Genomic DNA, 22,500 nt, shown 5'->3' with positions numbered 1-22,500 from the left:
GATGTTTCAGAAAGCTGCTGTTTGATGGTCATGTCGCATTAAATCCGTCTTTTACATCACTGACACGAGACAGACGCCAATTATCAGCTCCGGAGAAGACATCGCGAACGCTTCCTGTCCATCCGGTGAAACTGTTGGGAACAACGTTGGAGAAACGTGAACATTTTATTTGTTCTGTATAATCTGCAGATTCTGACAGAAATCTGCAACTATCCTTTGAAGCAGCGCTCCTCTAAAACAGCAATAAGGATCATTATTAGGTTATTTACATTATTATGTAAATAACAAAATAACTTAAAGCAAAAATTGGGAAACGTGAAGTCTGAAGTCTTTATATTAAGGTCATCAGTCAAACATACTGTTGGTCTGGGTCTAAACAGAGCGCGTTGTGTGTGACGTCTTCTTTTGCGCATGCGGCGCTTTGAGCGTTCACACTAGAGCGCGTTTGCTGTCACATTTTATTTGTAGTGTGAACGAGCAGACAGAAAAAATCGGACTTGAGCATTAAGACCTGCAGAGTGAACGTAGCCTAAAATTGCGACTAAATGTGACAGCATTTAATTCTTGATTATGTTAATATCACGGTTGCTGGATCCAATCACGAGCTCGGTCTTATGCTTGATCTAATCTGGTTGCTGTAGTGTTGAGGATGTGACTTTCTCTGACCAATGCCTGTCGTTGTTGAAGTTGATGTCACAGCCATGATCCGTGCTCCAATCACATGTACAACTGCAGATCTGTTTGCTATAGCCAAGACTCTACACTGAATTATTATTTATTATATTCCACTAAATTAAAACCACAAAGACTGGTTCAACTCTAGCGAAGGTTAAACCAGCCCAGAAGCACAGGAACAACTTTAAAACATTGTTGGTGCATTTGCTCCACTTTATTTTACCGACAGGTATTGTTGTCCTGGCAAAGACTCATGCAAGAAGCATGATTCATCACTGCAGACAACACATCCACTGCTGTAGAGTCCAGTGGCTGCATCTGATGTTTTCCTTTGTGCTTGGTGATGTAAGGCTTTGATGCAGCCACTAGGCCATGGAAGATATTTATGGACTGTTCTTGAGCCAAGTTTGATATTTATATGAAGTTCGAAAGTCTGTAGCAATTGATTCTGCAGAAAAGATAGTGTCTATGCCCTCGGCTCTATCGGCTAACGGCAGCTGTCCTCTAGATGCACTCGGTAACTAACTGGATTAAATTTAGTAGCTTGGTAGATGAGGCCCATCCTCTGACCGCCTGATGTACGATATCAAGACATGCAAAACAGTCTCTTGGAGCCACATGCTAAACCCAACAGGAAGTCAGACATTTTGAATTTAATGATAAATTGCGAAGGTTTTAAGGTTTTGTGAAACGGCATGTTCATGGCGGCACGTCAAGTTTTCATCATTCGCCAAGAAACTGCTGTAACTCAAAGACACAAAGGCCCAAACGTCACAGTCGTAATGACAGTCCAGCACTGAACAGCTTGATATGCAGTTTGTCAGCAACAGTTTAGAATGACAGCTAGTGAGAACAGGTAGTTTATGAAAACTGACTCAATATTAAATAAAGTATGAAAATTAATGCTATGCCTTTCAAGTGTACTATATGGAAGTATATATACATGCTTCTCAAGGGAAGTGTAATTTTACAGTATTGTTAGCTAATAAATAAGGATTTAGGGCGTGTAATATTATTGTTTGTGCGACCCATTTCGTAAAATTCAGATCAAACTGAGGTCATTGTACTCGGCCCTGAAAAGCTTAGAAATATGGTATCTAAGCAGATTCTTACTCTGGATGGCATTACCTTGGCCTCCAGTAACACTGTGAGGAACCTTGGAGTCATTTTTGACCAGGACATGTCCTTCAACGCACATATTAAACAAATATGTAAGACTGCGTTCTTCCATTTGTGCAACATCTCTAAAGTTAGAAATATCCTGTCTCAGAGTGATGCTGAAAAACTCCCTGAGCCTGGTTCTGCTGGAGGTTTCTTCCTGTTAAAAGCGAGTTTTTCTTCCCCACTGTCACCAAAGCGCTTGCTCATAGATGATTGTTAGGGTTTCTTTTTTTCTGTTTTCTTTGCATTATTTACCTTACAATAGAATGCAACTTGAGGCAACAACAGTGCATTTGGCGCTGTATAAATAAAATTGAAATTGCCCAAATTGAATTATTAGAAAGTGGGATTTATGGTTCCACAGAAGTAGCTTGTTTCCTGTCCACTCCAGGGACTGCCTGTCTGCATGCAACAGCTCTGTGCTCAGCTCAACAGCACTGAGACGGCACATTTAAGGGTTTCTAATGATATTCTTTGTCACGATCCTTTTGACCCAGAGTTTTAGTTTATTTTGATGTTTATGGTTTGTTTAAGTTCATTAGCTTGTTAGTTCCCTTTGTGTTTTCAACCCCTGTTAACTCTCCTTTGCCCTTCATGTGTTTCATGTCTGCGTCTCATTATGTTTCCTGTTTTATTTTGAAGAGATCCTGTGTTCCTATGTTCAGTGTGTTTAGTTTTACTCTCCCCTTGTGACGTCGTTATGTTCATGTGCGTCAGCTGTTTCCCCATGTGTTCCCACTTCCCTCATTTTCCTCCTGTGTGTATTTAGTCCGTGTGTTTCCTTGTCAGGTCGTCTGCTCGTCCACTTCAGGTTTCCATGTCAGTTCACCATGTTTAAGGTTTTGTTCATGTTTTAGTTTTAGTTCCCCCAGTTTAGGTTTTTGTTTAGTTTCACCCATGCTTTTTGTTTGTATTTATTTTGCCTTAATAAACAGCTCGTTTTCTGTTGATCCATGCCAAGTCACATTCTGTTTTTGGTCTGAATTTGAGTCTTTTTTGCGACACATACAGTCTGCCTCTGCCCGACTGTGACATCCTTTTAACTCTAGATTGTGGCGGCCCTGCTGCCCTCTTGTTGTTGGACAAAGAAGCCTTTGATGGTCGATCATGATATCCTGCTTTCATGGCTGGAATCATATGCTGGCCTAAAAGGGTCTGCTCTTCAGTGCTTTTGGTCCTACTTATCTGGAAAAACCTTTTATGTCAACATGTGCCCCCACAGCTCCAAAATAGCCCCTCTTAATTACGGTGTACCTCAAGGCTCTCTTTTAGGTCCTGCCTTATTTGCACTGTATATGTTGCCACTGGGGTCTATTTTCTCACGGTAAAAAAATTCATTTCACTGTTTTGCAGATGACTTGGAGATCTATCCATCTTTAAACGCAGGGACAGACTCACTTGATCTATCATTATGCTGCCTTAATGACATCAAACAGTGGATGTCTGTAAATTTTTATTTAAATTAAAACAAAACAGAAGTTGTCATATTTGGCACCTTCGTTAACAATCACATCGACAGCGCTCTTGGCCCTTTATCTTCCTATTGTAAGTCAAATGTTTAAACCCCGATGGTTCCTGTGTAAGCAGGTGAGCACAGTAGCACAAGCTTCTTTCATTTAAAGCAGCGAGCCAAGGTAAAGCCATAGCTGCCAGCTAATGTGTTTGAACATGTTATTCATGGTAAATGATAGAGGTGGGAATCACCACACATCCCACGATACGATATTATTGCAATTTTTAAAAATATTTTGCGATATTCAGATTCTGTACATAAAGGTAAACTTTATCAATATTCATTTTCTCTAATATCAAAGTCTCACACTCAGTCTTTCTCTCATTTCAGTTTGATTGTTGACAAACTGAACGGTTTGTATTACAGTCTAGTCCAACTTAACTGAATCAACCATCTGGTACAATTATAGCTATTCTGAACTATGCAGTTTATGAAAACTATGCAGCCCCTTCAGCAACTGAAGAATTTGAAAGTAAATTAAAACAAAATATAATTTTACATTAAATATTATAGGATAATATAGGATTCTTGCTCAGAAAAAGGATCAACATGCTCTGAAGTCAGAGCACAAAAACCTTTTTGTAACAAAATATCAATTTCTGCTGTCCCTGTATCCATACATTATTAGCAAACAAAATATCACCATGCTACACAGTATCCATTTCCCCCACCCCCAGTAAATGAAGTGATTCTTATATAGTGCTTTTCTTCTCTCCTGGAGTACTCAAAGCGCTCTATACAACATGCCACATTCACACAAGCACTGCCTTCTATACTTTAAGTGCTTACTATCTATCATTCACACTCTGATGGATGCATCAGAGTGTGAATAGTAATAGTTAGTAAGTAACAACTTGGGGTTAATATCTTGCCCGAGGATATTTGGCATGCAGACTGGGGGGAGCCAGGGATCAAACCACCAACCATCTTAACATTAGATGACCTGCTCAGTATTCATCTGTTCATTAACTGCAGACTGGACTACTTTGGTTTGGACCAGGCCTCTATTTATCGTCTTTAGCATCTGCTAACTGGCACAACAGAAGGAGCATATTACCCAGTTTTGGCTTCTCTACATTGGCTTCCTGTTCTGTACAGGGTCCAATTCAAAATCTTACTTTTTTTTAATCACTTAACGGCCGAGCCCTTTCGTACCCGTCTCAGCTCCTATTTATTTATGCTCCAGGAAGAACGGGGAAGTCCAGGTCAAAACTAACCGTAACTTTTCCAAACTGAAACCTCGTGGTGACAGAGCTTTCTCTGTGGCAGGCCCTGGACTGTGGAATAGTCTTCCCCTTATTATTAGATCTGCACAACCACTTGACCATTTTAAATTGTTACGGGAGACACAGTTTTATGTTCTGGCTTTTAACACTTGTCCTAAATATTTTGCTAATAAAACATCTTGCGAGGAAACGCGATGGAAAAGACCAAAATCGTTGGAACCTGCAGTTTCCTTTCCTCTGGCGTCCTCACGTGCAAATCCGACAGTAGCAAAAGACAACCCCATGTAGTGTGACCCCTCATCCCCTCATGGGCACGCGTGTGGTCATGAAAGCTTGCAGATATCCATAACTTTAATGCAAAGGTGGAAGAAGAGCTTTGTGAATCTGGAGCATCGCATTTTTGTCATGTTATTTAAGTGATGGATAGAGTTTGAGGGACTTTTGTTTTCTTATCAGGTTTGCTCATTGGTGCTTTATATTTAAATTTGACACTGGAGTGGATAAAAATATAGTTCATAGTTCCATCTTCAGTTTTGCTGCTTTTTCAACCAAATGTTTGCATTTGTTTTTTGCAGATGTACCAATAATTAAATTTCCCATTTTGTCCAAACATCTCATTCATAATTTGACATGAAAAATGTACTCTATATTTTATACTTTAAGAAATGTATTGTGGGGAAAAGTAACAGATTAGATTTGACAGTCTTTGCATGAAAGCTTTCTTTTTCATTAGTTTCCTGTCCCTCGCAGTCACCGTCAGTAGTGTAAACCGGTGTCTTCTTCCAGTCTGAATCCATTTATTTCATCTGACATCAGCTCCAATAGTAAATATTGTAAATTGACAAACCATGAATAAATTCCTGTGGTTGTTCTGTGCAGCTTTTTCCTGCAAACGCTCACCACAAACAAACAAACAAACAAAAAAAGGTAATAAAACATCTTGGTTTTAAAAGCCTTATTTGTTGTTGTTGTTTCAGTTGTTTATATTTACTTATTTTATTTATTTATCCATATTTTACTGCATCATTGTTGTGCATTTTATTTATTTTAGTGGCATTTTACATTGTTAGGCACTTCATGCAGCACAGACTGCTGGTAATGTGCTATATAAATAAACTCGACCTTGACCTATTAAGTGAGCTTGATTTCAGAGAAGTATGTGACTAAGGCTTTGTTTTGTTTTTTATTATATAATTCAACATTTGCTTTTATTGTGTGCAAACCCTTTATTTTATTTGACATTTATTGCTGTTATTCGCTGGTTTAAACATGCTGTGGTGATTTTGTATATCTCAGTAAACATCAGAAAGAATCCATTTTTGTGAAAGTCTTCAAAGCGATTCTACGTTAAAAGCAGATCAGATGTTGTGAAATCTGTGAAGCACTTATTGCAGTATTTTCTGTGCAGCTTGTAGTGATCTTTGACAGCAGCAGCACGTCTAACTTTGGCAGGTGTTTGAATTTATTTTTAAACAATGACTCTTTCATTCTACTTACATGTGGAGAAATAACATTACATAATCACAATCAGATGACTTCACAGGCACCGGCCTTCGATGAGCTCCCGAAATAGCAGCTTTTCAAATGGAGGAGGAGGAGGAGTAAGTTATCCTTTGCTGTCAGCTTGATAAGCCCAAAGTTATGTTACTGTCAAGGGCCCTCGAATGCAGCTCTGTATGCAAAGCACATATCTAAGTAACAGACATCAGCGTGTGGGAGGAACCGAACTGATTCAGTTCCCTGAAGAGCGAGGCAGCAGTCTGACATCATCAGAGCAGGACCGTGGTCACAGTACTGCACGATTGTGTGATCAGCACAGGGGGATGATCTCCAGGATCCAGATGTTTCTACAGAACATTTTTTGTAGGACTTATTCCAAATATTAGACATGAAAAACTAAATATGTTTTTGTAGGTTTGAATTTTTATGGTCAAACTCATTACTTAATAAAGCAATCGATTGCAGATTCCTCTGTCACAGACCCACCATCTGACAACTTTATTGTAATATATATATATAGAAAAAATACTCCTCACTCCTGTAGTCTTTATCCCTCATGCTCGGGTCCTCTACCAGAGGCCTGGGAGCTTGAGGGTCCTGCAGTATCTCAGCTGTTCCCAGGACTGCGCTCTTCTGGACAGAGATCTCCGATGTTGTTCCCGGGATCTGCTGGAGCCACTCGCCTACAGGGTGCTGAACTTGGGATGAAACCCTCCATAGTCTGCATAGTCAGGAGTTTTCTGGTCTTGATGTCAGTAGCTTTGATCTCGTCCTCTGGCCTCCTTATTATCCCGGCAGGGTGCCTGATCACGGGCAGGGTGTAGGTGTTGATAGCCCTTCTTATCATTCAGCTGACTCCTCAGGACTTGCCTGACCCTCTGCAGGTACTTGGTGGTTGCAGCTTTCCTAGCGGCCTCTTCATGGTTCCCATTCGCCTGCGGGATCCCCAGGTACTTGTAACTGTCCTCTATATCTGCAATGTTGCCTTCTGGTAGTTCAATCCCCTCAGTTCTGACTACCTTCCCTCTCTTTGTTACCATCCGACTACTCTTCTCCTAGTGCTGTTCGATATAACGATATATATCGGATGACGATATAAAAACGTCTATTGTTTCATTTTACGCTGTCGTTTGTTTCGTGGTGTCGCAAAATAAACTGTTTACTGCAATATTTTTTCATGTTTCTGATGGTCACTGTAGTTATTATTAATTTCTTAAAGTTCTCTCTTTCTCTTATATTTAATATAACCACACTACAGACGGACAAGCGCCTGTCCGCTTGTTTATGTTCCACATAAACCTTTCACAATAAAGCTCAAGATCCTGTTGAGACTTTTCAAAATAAACTGAATCACGTGAAAGAGCAGATTATTTACGGATGAGAAGTAAAAAAGACGCCAGGTGCTAAAAAATCAACCTTAGACTCAAACGTTAGAACAGGCTTTTTCCCACAGCACGCCGTGTAATAAATACTCACAAAGAAAACGGCGCCGTTACAACTTATGTCTAAAAATGTATAGTTTCATGCATCGGTTAAAACACTCGACTCCAGCTACACGACGCACAGCTGGAAACACTTCACGCAAGTCGAGCTGATTCACAGAAGTTACAGAAAATGTTACATTTTTGTGATTTATATCGTTATCTGGACGATAGATGTCTTATATCGGGATATTAGATTTTGGTCATATCGCACAGTTTAGTCACTGTCATGGCATCCCCATTTGCTCTGTAAGCAAATTGATGAGGGTCGTGGGAGGGGTTTAGACAGTCTCTGATATGCTGAGACACGATCTGCTCAAATCAATTCCTGACTACAGACGTGAGGGCGATAGGTCTGTAGATGAGGATGTCTATACCAGTCTGCATCAGCCTCAAACTGAGCAAAGAAGGTGCTGCACTCCTCTGTGAGCTTTAGGCTGCTGTCGGGGGGCTTGGATGCCTCTCCACACCTGGTGGGGGTTGTTGTCTCTGAGGAAGCCCTCCTCAGGTTGGCTGTAGAGAGAACTGTCCCTCAGCTGAAGGCTGAGCTCTGTGTTCTGATCAGGACAGGACTTTACTCATCATCCAAGGTTTTCGTTTAAGAAAAACCTGGATGGTTTTAGTCGCTGTCACATTCTCTACAGCACTTAACGTAGAAGAGCACAGACTGAGTGAAAGTCTCCAGGTCAAGATGTTCAAAGATGGACCAGTCTGTCGGCTCAAACCAGTGCTGTAGCTGGAGCACTCACTAAAATTTCTCACCAGTTCCCTGTATTTCAACTCCTGCCCACCCGCAGGGTCTATTACAGTCAGCAATCCAGGAGACAGTAGAAGTGGTGACACCCATCCTGAGCACCTTGTGGTTGGATGGTATTAATGTCACTTTAATACTATATTTGGTATCAGTGCATCTTTACATTTTAGAATTCATTTTAAAATTGTAACATTTTATTGTTTGTTTGTAAAGCTTTAAATGGCTCCTTCTTACCTGTCAGACCTACACCGATACACTCCACAAAGGTCTCTCAGATCAACTGACCAGTCAGTCCTTGCTGTCCCCATGTTGAGACTGAAACACCGGGGGGACCGAGCTTTTGCTGTTGTGGCCCCCAAATTATGGAATAAACTACCCCCCCCCCCCCCCCCCCCCCCCCCATATTAGGCTGGCCCCAACACTTGAAATCACTTTTAAAAACACCTTTTTTCAAAGGCTTTTTAGGAGTAGCACCAGAGTCAGCTTGTAGTCAGTTGTAGTCAGCTGTTGGTCCCCCCCCATGAAAAAAGCCTGTGAGGACCACAAAAGCACAGAAAAATTGACTAAGGTCAATGACTTTTTAAATGACTTTTCAAAAACTAACATTTTTCTATTATCTACAACTATAAGAAACTATGTAGAAAAACACAAGAAACTGCAGGAGCTGCAGCAGCCAGCCGGCACTCTCACAGCAGACTAGGTGTGAATGCATATTTATTAGTTTATATATTATTTGTTAGAGAAAACCAAAGAAATGTTTGTTTGGGAATGTCTGCATCTGCAGTTCAGGTAAACACACATGTCTGTGGGCTTCAGAGAGACTGAGGCAGCAAGAGAAAGAGAATTCAGAATCAACAACTGTGACAGATGAAGGAAAACCGCTGACATGGCAGATTAGAGACAGTCAACACATCTACACACACACAGACTCACAAACAGATAGTGCCACATAGCAGAAGAGAAAACCAAATGAAAGCAGCCGACTACAAATTGAGAAAGATTCACATGTGTGTGTGTTGCTGTTGGTACACAAACACACTACACATGTTTTACTCATGTTCATTACATTAAGCTTTAAATTCAACATGCAAGTAACAACCTGAGCTGAGCCAACGAAAAGATATAATTATGAATGAAATAATACTGGTATAGATTTAAAAAAAAAAAAAAAATTAAATCCTGCATGAATCAAGTTGTTTATTTGTTGTTTTGTTTTCTCCAGGCTAGCATGAAAAAACCATCAACAATGAAACCTGATGAAACTGGATTTAAATGATTTGGACTTCTCTTGGACCGTTTCTTATTCTGCAGAAAGAGGAGAAAACAAACGGACACTTAAGCACGAGCAACGCTCAGAGGCAGAAGTAGTGATTCAGTCACAATTAAGGGCCCTCACATAATCTGAGTGACCGGTGCTGGCCTCTGCACTGTCATTGTTCCTGTGAATCACCTCTCCTCCAGCATAAAAATAAATCCATTTTATCATAGAAACATTTCCCTTCTCTCTCTCTTTAACCACCTACCCATCCAGCCCCATGCAGGGGCTGCTAAGAGCTCCTCTTCCACCCACTCCTGCACAGTTGAAGCATTGTGGGGAAGCATATATAGCTCAAATTGCACTTGAGTGCCACTTGTCTCTGCTCGTTACAGCACCCATCTTTGATTCGTTCCTGCTCTGGATGGCTCTGAGCTCGCAGAAACACTGAGCTCAGAATAGAACAGCCTCAACTCTGTTATGATGCAAGGCTGAACAAAGGAAAGTGACTCGCCTGCGGTGACATACTTTGTTATCCAGCATTTTCTGTCTGCCATTTGTTAGTGAAGCTCTAGTTGCAGACCACTATCAGTCTCTGTAGCTTAACTGGGTCAGTTATGTTATTGTCTGTGGGGAAGTCTAATCATCAGGGCTGTGTTGCTGGGAGAGGTGGACCCAGAAAGCAGCACTCGAGGAGTAAAGTAAAAAGGTGATTTTTATTATCGATGGGACATTGAGGCTCCTAAGTCTGTTTCACGCGTTTTAAGCTTTTTAAGCGGCTTGTATCAAATTGTGATCATGTGACTGATAACGTTTGAGGTCTAATATGTCACAATGAAAACCTGGAAGTGAGGTGACTGATTCAAATCACTGCTTCACTCATTACAAGGAGATGTGAGATGCTTCAAGCAGACTAATATAAATAGTAACAGGACAACACATTTAACACTAGCACTGCCAGAAGGTGTCATGTTGACCTGGACCTGTAACAAGGGCAGCAATGACAAAGACACCAAGTTTGTAATGATAAAACTAGTTTCACAGCTACAAAAACATAAGAAACACATTTTAAAGGCCTTTACTTCCTCTGCACTGCTTTTCAGGCCTTCACTTTTTATTTAATGTTTAGATGCGTTTTGAACCATCTGCACAGCACAGCGATAACACACTCACCTTTGCCAAAAAGTTAATGTGTGCCAAAAATAATTTCAGATATTTCTGGGGTTTTTTTTATCTCTAATGTCTTTGCTTATGTTTCCTGTGCCTGTACTCAACAGCCGTTACGAAGGGCTTAGCTGATATAAAGGTTATGAAGAAAATGAAGTTATGAAGGGGTTCGCTTATAACAAAATCACCTGTTTTGCAAATATTTTTATAACCCGTTATTGCACCTACTTTTCTGTTCTGCATTATAGTCAATCCAGTAATTTTCGTCCATTTCAGATATTTGTATAGAACAGTTATCTTGTAACATCTGTGGTGATTTCTGCTTCCCTCTTGCCCAGATCGCTCATGAAAAAGACATTTTTAATTTTTAAAAAGAACTCAACAGGGAAAACATACTGGGAGGGAGGACACAACCACACAGGAGAATGTGACAGAAAGCAAGGGAAGGCTGAGGCAAGAGAGACACAAGATACAGGGAAGAACAGATACCAAAATAAAACAGGAAACTACTGAGATACAGACTAAGATACGAAGATTGCCGGTTCGAGCTGTGGCTACAATGTAGCTTCATCACCAGTGTGTGAATGGATGGATGACTGGATGTGTAAAGCGCTTTGGGGTCCTTAGGGACTAGAAAAGGCTCTATACAAATACAGGCCATTTACCATTTACCATTTACCATACGACAGCAGAGAGTAATCACAGGAACAAGCTTTAAGCAGAAGATTAATAGCGGCTGCACTACTACACCAGGCAAGACTCCAAGTTCAGGTGGTGCAGGTTTGCCCCTGAGACAATCCAGCACATAAAAACAAGGTGCAAGATGCTAGCAGGGAGTGACATGTGATTAGCATAGTACAGGAACATCTCTGCCAAATATGGCCCGGACGTCCCAAGGACCTTTAGGGTGTTTGAGAATGACCGAGCCAAAAGAGGGACTTCCAGATACAGACAGAAAAACTGCCAATGGTTAAACAACAGGATGTATTGGTGGACGAGCGGAGGACGAAGGCCGTAGTGACAGTTCTCGGTGATGGCAACATAAGGAAAAATGAACATTAGAAGAAACTGCAGGGCTTAGAGAAAACCTGGAGAAGATGTGGAATTTGAAGGCAACAGTGGTCCCTGTGGTACAAATCCAACCTGAAGGGCACATTTACTGTCAACATTTAATATCATCCCTTCAATTTCCAGCTTCAAACTCATGAGCCTTCTGGACACTCGTCACCTCCACCTGTTTAAATACTCTTTCTTCTATCAACACCGTGGTAGAACAGCGTGAGTCTGCCTCCAGTGCTCCTGGTCTTACCTCCCGTCTATCTGGTTTTACACAGGATATTTAGTTTTCTTCTCTCCATCGTGTAAGCCAACCCTTTCCCTTTATCATAGTCACAGTTCCTATCACCAGGGACTTTAAATGTCCTTTCCCACTTAACAAACCTTCCTCTTCCTTTGTCTTCAGCCAGTGGTGGCACAGTTTCCACTGGCTGTTTTCCACTGGATCCTAATGGGAATATTAGCATGCTTGAAATAGTGTCCTTTCTCCTTTGGGCATTGATGTACTGTCCTGTTGACCTGGTCTCCTGTATGTCTATGAAAGTTTATAAAGATAGAGGGTAAAAGTCTTAGCGTTTGATCTTTTTAAGGGTCCACTGTGTTGCACAGCACACATGGTTTAGGTTTGTCCTGGAGAGGAACAGGTTTTATCTCAGGGCTTTGCTGGTTCTGAACTTCACTGGGACGCTTGGAGAAAATTCTCGAGTTTATCTTATAAAGCTATCACATAAGGGAAAACAAAGTTGGTTAATTACTTTTTCTATCAGAAACTAAAGTTTCTGAAAACATATCTTTTTTTGCTTTAAGAATAATTACTCATCTAGTCAAGTTGAAAAACTGTCAAAGAAGTAGGCATATACAGTCAGTCTACAAGCAAGAGAACAGCTCCATGAACAGTTGATTGAAGGTAGTAGCATTTTTAGGACTAGCAGGACATTGCAAGGCATGAAACACCATATAACAGACAGACTGAAGCACCCATGGCTTACCTGTTACCTTAAAGAGACTAAAAGATCTTAACATCCAGCCTTGTTGTTAAAAGGGGTACAGAGTGCTGAAACAGAGTGCAGCATGTGCAAACACCGAGAAGCCACTAATCTAGAAGAATGTCTGACTTTAAAGTTATGATTTAATAAAATAAATTGCATTGATTATATTCTGATCAGCAGACACGGAGTTCTGAAGAGAAAGGGTCAAAGAAAGCTGTCATGGTCCTGAGTCTGAGGACTCGGTGTTTTGTGTTTCTTTATATTCTTGTTTATTCTGCCTTGTCTTTTGTTTAGCTTTGCTGTGTGTCAGTGTGTTTGTTGCATGCCTGCCTGTGTTCCCTCTGTCTGTCCATGCTTCTCTGTGTCTGTTAGTTTCCTGTTTTATTCTGAAAGTTCATGTCTCATGTCAAAGTGTTCAGTTTTACCTTTCTCCTGTCTCGTTAGCCTAATTTCTCCCAGCTGTGTCTCCCTCCTGTTGTCCATTTCCTAATTACTCCCCTGTGTATTTAAGCCCTGTGATTCCCTGTGCTCCCTGTCGCCCTCAACTTGCTGCGTGTTCATGATTTCCAGTCCTCCTGCACAGCCGTTTAGAGTTTTGTTTTGTGAGTTTTATTTTATGTTGAAGTTTTGTTCCAGCAATAAAGCTGCATTTTCAGTTGAAACCTCGTTTCCTAAGAGTCCTGCATTTTGGGTCCACCACTCCTGCCTGCCACACAGCCAACCATGACAAAAGCATTTCTGTGTAACTGGATGTTCATGTAAGAATGAGGTGAGGACAAATCTAACTGAAGATGAACTGCATGAGCTGAATGAAGCATTAAGTGATAGATTCTGTTCATCTGGACGTCTGGAGTTTCATCACTTATCGAAGTGACTTCTTCTTCTTGGTGTTCGCTCTCAGTTTGTGCTCCAGTGGATGATGAGAGTCAAACCTTAAATACTGATCCGTATGCGTAGGTTTACGGTACACATCAGCTTTGTGTCATGGGGGGGCAGGGCTATGGTTCCCCCCACTGTTATTACCTTTTTTTGCTATGTCTGCCCCGTTAGTATAACAGTTAGTATAACCTGTGTTGTGTTATTCAGTCATTTCTGTTAGTGTGTACATACTAATGCATGAGGAAAAAAATAAAAATAATTCTCTGTAACTTATTCAAAAAGGAAAGCTTTTATAGAGCCCATGAAAACCAGAAAACCAGTCAGAGCAAATCAACAGTATAAATACCACGTATCTCTCGCTTAGTTCAGTGAACACATCTGCCATCACGGGGAAGTCTGCTTGTTAGCTATGCAGGTGACAAACATCAGCACCCTCCATCACCCACTGATGTCGCTGCTGAATAGCTGGCTGTTCACAGAGTGCTGTATCAAAACACATCAGTGGAAACTTGAATGAAGAGAAAAGGTGTAAGAAAAGTTTTTGAGACAAAAATTTCACAGGTTGGTTTGTTAAGAAGCTGATTCAGGAGCAGGTGACAGGTGAAGATGGTCCAGTTTGGTGGTACTATGGTGTTGGAAGCTGAGCTGTAGTCGAGCATCCTCCTGTAGATCTCCCTGTTCTCCAGACAGGTCAGCTCTCACTGAAGGATGATGGTCGTGGCATCCCCGTTTGCTCTGTAAGCAGACTGATGAGGGTCGTGGGAGGGGTTTAGACAGTCTCTGATATGCTGAGACACCATCTGCTCAAATCAATTCCTGACTACAGACGTGAGGGCTGTAGGTCTGTAGATGAGGATGTCTATACCAGTCTGCATCAGCCTCAAACTGAGCAAAGAAGGTGCTGCACTCCTCTGTGAGCTTTAGGCTGCTGTCGGAGGGCTTGGATGCCTCTCCACAGCTGGTGGGGGTTGCTGTCTCTGAGGAAGCCCTCCTCAGGTTGGCTGTAGAGAGAACTGTCCCTCAGCTGAAGGCTGAGCTCTGTGTTCTGATCAGAGCCAGGACTTTACTCATCATCCAAGGTTTTCGTTTAAGAAAAACCTGGATGGTTTTAGTCACTGTCACATTCTCTACAGCACTTAACGTAGAAGAGCACAGACTGAGTGAAAGTCTCCAGGTCAAGATGTTCAAAGATGGACCAGTCTGTCGGCTCAAACCAGTGCTGTAGCTGGAGCATCATCTGGTCATGTTTTAATTTGCTTGTAGGGGTTTGTTTCTTGAGGGGGTGGAGGCAGGGATGAGGAGTGGAGAGAGGTTGTAGGATTGTCCAAGGAGCACTGTAGGCATGGTTGATGTTCCTGTCCTGTCCCCACTGGTACTTAAACATGCTGGTGGAATTTGGCTTATTAAAGTTCCAGCAACAACATGGACGCCCCACAGCTCCCTCTCTGCTGTTCACTTATAATAAGTGGGAAGTAGCTGGGTGCTAACGTTAGCATCCGGACGAATGTAAACAATGGTAACTATGGTTAGTGTTAGCTCATGAGGTAGATAAAATCGCCTGCGCTGAATGGACATGGCCTGGTTTGGTTTCGCCCCTGGATTGGATAGACAGCTCTTCATCCTTGCTCTTGTTTCCTCTCCCTGCGCCGTTTGCATCACTTACTGAAATAACAAAGGGAGCGCCCGGTCGGTCTGAAGTAAAGTCTGGGTTCAGGCAAAGGACGATGCCTGTTAGTTCCTGATGACTGAAAGTGATCAGTGCAATGCAGGAGGAGGCAACGAAAAGGCAGAAGACACATAAAAAGTGCACAGCAGTTTGGAGCTGCAGGGACTTTGAATTCAGCTCAGTTTTATTTATCTTCCTGTTAAGAGAGTTCATTGGTAACATTAAGTTCATGTAGACATGTAGTCCCATGTATACAGTTTTAGTTGTGTAGGGTCCCCAGTAGCAAAAAGTAGCAAAAATATATTGAATAAAATAGTAATAATGCAAACGTTTGTCTGTATTTGTGTTGTTGGTGCTCACTGAAAATATATGACTCAGAAAATACAAAAGATTTCATTGTAATGAAGATAAACAGAGTTAAAACAAGGAAAACTGGCCATAAAAGCCATTATTTGTCCTTCATGTACATGCATGTTTTGGTCTTTAATGTTTTTGCTTCCATATTTGGTCCCGTTTCCTGTTCAAACATATACAAAGTTTACCTGCCATCAGACCAAGCGCTGTTGACATTCTGGACACAAGATATTCAAACAGCATCATGTTATTGTGTCTTTCACCTGCACACTGTATGAGAAGCTCGCCCTGTTTACAAATGTGTTGTTCAGTTATACAAACTGTGTTCTTCCCCGTGGAGCTTGAACTTCTTGTAGGTCTTATAAAAATCAACATTTAAATCCATGTTTTGGATCCATTTTTCTCCATCTCTGTCTCAGCTCCTGTCAGTCGTCGGTGTGTTATAATGTCACCAAACAAAAGCTCATCTTGAACAGTCTGAACTTCTTCACCTGATGCTTCAAGCTCGGATTTGTCCTCTATCTGTCACTTTTTGCATAATCTACAGTAAAACAAACAACAAAAAGCTAACAGTATGGCATTGTTTACATGCAAATCAAATAGCTGATTAGTCAATTATCAATTTTCTTTCGTCTTACTTGACTCCAAATGTTTTCAGAAATTCCTTAAAATGTATTTTCCCGGTGACTCGTGGAATTGGACGGGCATACGGAGCCCTGATTAATCGGACGCCAAAATTCTCTGCAATAAAACATGACATTTAGGGTGGCTGTTTATTGAGCGTCAAAATAACATGAAATAACACATATGTGAAGTCTGCTGTTGCACGTTAATGGACTCTGCACCGTCCCTGTCCTTACAGGTGCTAAAAGGATGCAAGACGCTGCACATATCTGTGTGCTCCATGGGACCGACTCCTGCCGGCTACATCACCAACAATCTGTACAGCTGGGTGGACCCACAGGGCCGCAGTGTCTCCCCGCCACCTGATAGCCAGGAAGACAGTCGAAGGCACGGGATGGAAGAGCAAATGGTAAGAACAAAGTGGAAGTGTGTATTGGTGGTGAAATATGGAGGACCAGCAGAGAGAAGTATGCAAACACTTGAGACTGTTGTCACTGGAAACAAAGATGTTGGGATTAAAGCAGCATCTGTCAGATTCACAACTATTTATTACCAGGTTTTTGCAATTGTCCTCTCGCGTCTGACAGCAGTCAGCTTGGGACTGCAGGATATTCCTCTAAGGTCCTCATGACCTTTGCTACCGACATTTTGAAAGACAGACTCATCCTAAAATAAAACCCAGCACAGGCCTTTATTCCAGTGACTGCTGGCAAAGGAAAGGTTTGCTCAAAATGACTCACCAAAAAATCTATCCTGTTACTTTGCATTGTAACTCTACACTGTCATTTGCTGTTCCCATAGTAGACCAAATTTGAGAGGATGTCACTGTTATATGAGTGTAATTATGTGCACAGTCTGGAAAGAAAACCAGCGAAATTACTGAAAGATGTTAAATGTTTGTCAAAGCTTATAGAGAACACCATGGTTGAAGATGCTTTCTCGGGGAAAACACAGACATTCATGTTTGAAAGTCTTTAAACTGAATCTTTCAGGACTCTTGTCTCTGCCGTCACGCAGTGTCTCAGGTCTACACACATGCACGCAACATGTGTGTGATGACAGCACTGAAAATCAACTACATATAGACAACTTATAGTAAATGGCCTGTATTTGTATAGCGCTTTACTAGCAGTGTTGGTCAAGTTACTTGAAAAAAGTAATCAGTAACTAATTACTCATTACTTCCCCAAAAAAGTAATCCTGTTACTTTACTGATTACTTATTTTCGAAAGTAATTAATTACTTAGTTACTTAGTTACTTTTAAAAAACACGATTTACAACCTGAATAGGTGATAAAGTGATAGATCTTTCAGCCCAATTCTACTTTTTCTACATAATCATCATACAAAATGTAATCAAATGGAAAAGTCTCTTTTTAAAACTTGTTTTATTAGTTTTAATCTTTTAACTTTATGCATCAAGCAAAAATTTAATTATCTGCAACATTCTCTGACTGGAAGAAATTAGTTTAACATTTAAAACTATTTTCTGCACATTCCAGCACATAAAATAAAATATTTTGTGTGTTTACACTCAGTCTTTCAAATAGATGCAAGTAAAACACAGCAGAAAATAAATAAAGTCAAAGACTAGCGGTCCTGTTGCTCTATTTTCACCTGTAAAGCAGGAGTGGGGTAGGCGGAGGGTTACGCTGGTGCAGGTGTGCAGCGGTCAGTGGAAGAATCCGCGAGTTTCTCTGTGAGTTTCCCATTACGTCGTAGCTACTCGGTGCTTGTTTGGAAGTTTAGGGTTTTTTCGCTGTAAAAAGAAGTTTTCTTCCCACGCACAACGGACACTAATGTTTTTGTCACTTTTTATGGAATCAAACTCAAAGTAAGGTCAGTACTTCCACGCTTTAAACGCTGCACGCTCATACTCTCTCTGCACTCGATATATGATCCATTGTTGATCTGCACACAGCTGTTGTCACGAACGTCGCACTCGCTTACGTCACTGTCATGAGACATTCTCGCAAAAAAATCACGGTTTTAGTAACGCAGTAACGCAGCGTTCCTACGGGAAAGTAACGGTAATCTAATTACCGTTTTTGCAATAGTAATCCCTTACTTTACTCGTTACTTGAAAAAAGTAATCAGATTACAGTAACGCTTTACAAGTAACGGGTTACTGCCCATCTCTGTTTACTAGTCCCATGGACCCCAAAGCGCTTTACACGTTCAGTCATCCACACATTCACACACTTTATCCAAAAGTTCATCAATCAGTATAAATATAAGAAAACGTAACAAATGAAAGGAGAAATAAATTACTTTATGTTGTTTACTTCATACTATGAGTAAAGATGTACACACTTGGACTAACCTTGGATTACATGATATTCAAAGTCTTACATTGGAGCCACAGAGTCACAAAGTTCAGATTTTGCTATTTTAAAGCATCCAGCCTGCAGCAGATAGTGTAAGATGATCTCGTGTCTGAATTCAAAACAAATCTAAAGATGTATTGAGAGCACAAATTCATCAGGTGAGTGTTTTCACAGTAAGTGTATATGTGTAAGAACAACCTGCAATATTACATTTATTACATGTAGAGGAGCAGGACTCGTGGGTGATGGGAGTCCTCTCAGGGCTCAGGAAGTTGTGAGGATCAGTAGATATCCAAGGCTGGATTTTTCTCAGCTATAAGGTCTAGCTTATACAGCTGGGATAGGCTCCAGTGCCCCCAGTGCCACCCTGAAAAGGATAACTGGAAGTGGATGGATGGATAAGGTGGAGGTCCATATCGCCTGGCAAGAAAATTAGTCAAGAAAGTTGCTTTGACAGCAGCTGTCTACAGTCCTACTGATCATCAGAGACCAGCTCAACATGGACAGGTTTCAGATTATGGTCTGTTTCCTTTTGATGAAGACCCTAGAAAAGGCCTTCGGTTGGAGTCTGGAAGGATACTGGACTATTACATTCTCCACAATGGGAATTATTCGTGAATACAAGAAATGCAGAGACCACAGAAAATTAAAATGCTGGATGGAGCTTTTAACACCATCATGGTGAACGACAGTAGACAAGCTGTTTGTGATAATTTTGCTCCGTCCTCATGAGCGAGTGCACGAAGTGTCCTCTGTGTGCAAGAGTGCACCTGCCACAGAAGCTGAAACACCAACTCATACCAGTGTGATGAAAACACTGCACTGCATTGGACAAACACAGGAAATGGACTCTCAGGATGTAAGAGGCATCTGTAGTATTCAAACCTTTCAGAGAGTATCTGTCATTCAGTTTTCTTTTGTTTAAATCAGTGAGGATGAATAGATGTCACCTTCACATAGGGCTGTTCGATATAACGATATAAAAACGTCTATCGTTTCATTTTACGCTGCCGTTTGTTTCGTGGTGTCGCAAAATAAACTGTTTACAGCAATATTTTTTCATGGTTTTGATGTCACTGTAGTTATTATTAATTTCTTAAAGTTCTCTCTTTCTCTTATATTTAATATAACCACACTACAGACGGACAAGTGCCTGTTTTTATGCGTTGTCGTTAGCAACAACAACGGTAAAACCATCGCGTGTCCGCTTGTTTATGTTCCACATAAACCTTTCACAATAAAGCTCAAGATCCCGTTGAGACTTTTCAAAATAGTCACCTGGATGATGACGAAACATTTCTCCCACAAACGCTACGTCCAGATGAACAGAATCAACTTTTGGAGATTTACTTTCCTGGATGATTGCACATGCATCAAGACTTTTCAAAGTAAACTGAATCACGTGAAGGAGCAGATTATTTACGGATGAGAAGTAAAAAAGACGCCAGGTGCTAAAAAATAAACCTTAGACTCAAATGTTAGAACAGGCTTTTCCCCGCAGCACGCCGTGTAATAAATACAACTTATGTCTAAAAATGTATCGTTTCATGCATCAGTTAAAACACTCAACTCCGGGTACGCGCAGCTGGAAACACTTCACGCAAGTCGAGATTCACAGAATTTACAGAAAATGTTACATTTTTCTGATTTATATCGTTATCGGACGATAGAATTCTTAGATATGAGATTTTGGTCATATCGCACAGCCCTACCTTCACAGCTACTATGTAAGTAATTCAAATCAACACGTTGATGTTCTTAAATAAAGTTGCTGGGGCAAAATATCAATCACAAATCTCAAAATGTACAGTTTCTCTTCCCATCTTCATTTTTCCTCCATGGATAGATGACTCAAATAGTTTTGGATCAACACGGGCGCAAAAAAGAGAAAACAACTCTTTTTGTCCTGTAGTACTACAGACTGTCCAGTGTTGGCGTCTTTATGGAGTAATCTTTTGCCCTCCAGCAGCAGTATTAGTAGTAGCAGGAAGCACAGCAGTGCAGTGTGGCTGTGAGCTTTACACACCCATTCACACACTGGTGATGGCAGCTACATTGTAGCCACAGCCACCCTGGGGCGCACTGACAGAGGCGAGGCTGCCGGACACTGGCGCCGCCGAGCCCCGGGCACCATACCACTTTTTTATGTTTGATACCGATACTGTACATCAGATTGGTCCATCTCTACTATAACCCCACTTTTTATCTTGTGTCAGCTTGCATGGTCTCCCTTCCTTAGTGGCGGACTGTTGAATTGGGGGTCTTTATGGTCTCTAAAATTATATTGGTTTGCAGATTAAACTGATCACTTACTATATGCCCAACCATTGTAATCTGAACACCTAATGAAAACAAAATCTAATACATAGACAAGACAGTTCACTCAGTGAATAGTTTGCTATTAGAGTAGACACAGATTAGTGTGCAGACCAGGGGCTGGCTGCCAGCCAGTCTGTTTGTCCACCTCAAGTCACTGAGTTTCAGAGCGAACAGCTTCTCTGATGGATGGATATTCAGATCAGTGTCTTTCCAGAAATAATGTTTAAATGCCAGTCCATTTATCTTTCACACTTGTTGCAATGTTTAAACCAGTAATCATTAAATAAAAACATCATTTATAGATTTCATATATGTGCAACATGATGCATGCATGCCCTCAGCCAATCACAGGTAGGTAAGTGAGATAGTTGTAACAAGATTCAGGAACACTCAGTGAATTGAAATGCTGCACTGTGAGAGTATCTCTGATTTAACTAAGTAGCAACTGTGAACACATTAATATTAACGACACAATAACCAAATTAACTTGTAATACATTACAACCCATCCATTAGAAAATGCTGCTGTTGTTGTTTTTAACTAGTCTTGATCTCATTTCAGTCAGTTAACCAAAGTGAATTTAAATAAAGCTTTTCTACCTGAGCACTCAAACTATCCACTGCCAGTAAAACAGGTTTCTCACCAGCAGGGGGCGAAGTGGAGGAAAGATGATGTCATCTGAATTATTTACTATAGTTTTAGCTTGTGTTGAAATTAAGGGTGGGAAAGTTGTTGTTTCTGATATTGCAGAGTCTGTACAACATTAAGTGCTTGGAGCTGACTGCTGTGAATTGGTGCTATATATATATTTTGCTAAAATAAAAGAACACTTTTTAATCAAAGTAAAGCATAAAGTGAATTAGTCCCAGTCAGATAAGTAGCAGAGGGAACTGTTCACCAGTTTCAGCTGCTTTGGAGTTAATGAGATTAACAACAGGTGCACTACAGAGGCAACAGTGATACAACCTGAAAACCTGAAATAGTTTTGCAGGTTGCAGCCTCTGACATCTGACCCACCTTTCTCTTTTCTGACTCTTTTTTTCGTGCTTGGTGAGGGTCAGTGTCCCTACTCGTAGTATGAGGTGATACCTGAACCCTACAGAACCTAAACCGTCCTTGTGTAAGGAGCAACAGCATGAGCATTGCCACAGCCCTGCAGAATGACCTCTCGCAGCCCACTGGTGTGAATAACTCAGAAACAGAATCCATGGTAAATGGACTGATTCTTATACAGCGCTTTTCTACTCTCCCGGAGTACTCTCTATACAACATGCCTGGTTCCCATCAGTCCAGTGAACAAATCCTTACTTTTTAGCCAAATAAAGATCTTAACACTGCTGTTACTGTTTGGGTTTTGTCCTCCATCCAGCTTTGATGGCCACGGCTCATAAAGGCCGACCACAAACCAGCTGTTCCTGTGTTGATTCCAAGGAAAGAACGTTTAAACTCTGTTTATTATTCTGACTATTCTGCCTCCAAACTTTTCTTCTGTAAGTCTTTGTTTACTAACACAACAGATTGATCTGAATGTCCTGTCTTTCCTAAAGGTGAACC

General features: G+C 41.0%; 1 protein-coding gene across 2 annotated transcripts in view; it reads left to right on the top strand.

The window, feature by feature from the left end:
- The window catches only part of whrnb (whirlin b), a 55,063-nt gene that overhangs the window by 5,215 nt on the left and 27,348 nt on the right, over positions 1-22,500 (top strand). For both annotated transcript variants that reach the window (XM_087848863.1, XM_087848862.1), the window contains exons 2-3: positions 16,539-16,709; positions 22,494-22,500. The exon at positions 22,494-22,500 is cut by the window's right edge and continues 119 nt beyond it. In XM_087848863.1, the coding sequence (XP_087704989.1) occupies positions 16,539-16,709; positions 22,494-22,500 (178 nt within the window). The remainder of the gene's footprint in view (positions 1-16,538; positions 16,710-22,493) is intronic.

This window comes from Neolamprologus brichardi, chromosome 12, assembly GCF_056152115.1.
Source record: "Neolamprologus brichardi isolate AB-2024 chromosome 12, ASM5615211v1, whole genome shotgun sequence".
Lineage (NCBI taxonomy): Eukaryota > Metazoa > Chordata > Actinopteri > Cichliformes > Cichlidae > Neolamprologus > Neolamprologus brichardi.
The sequence above is the reverse complement of the archived record's forward strand: the minus strand, read 5'-3'. Positions and strand labels throughout refer to the sequence as shown.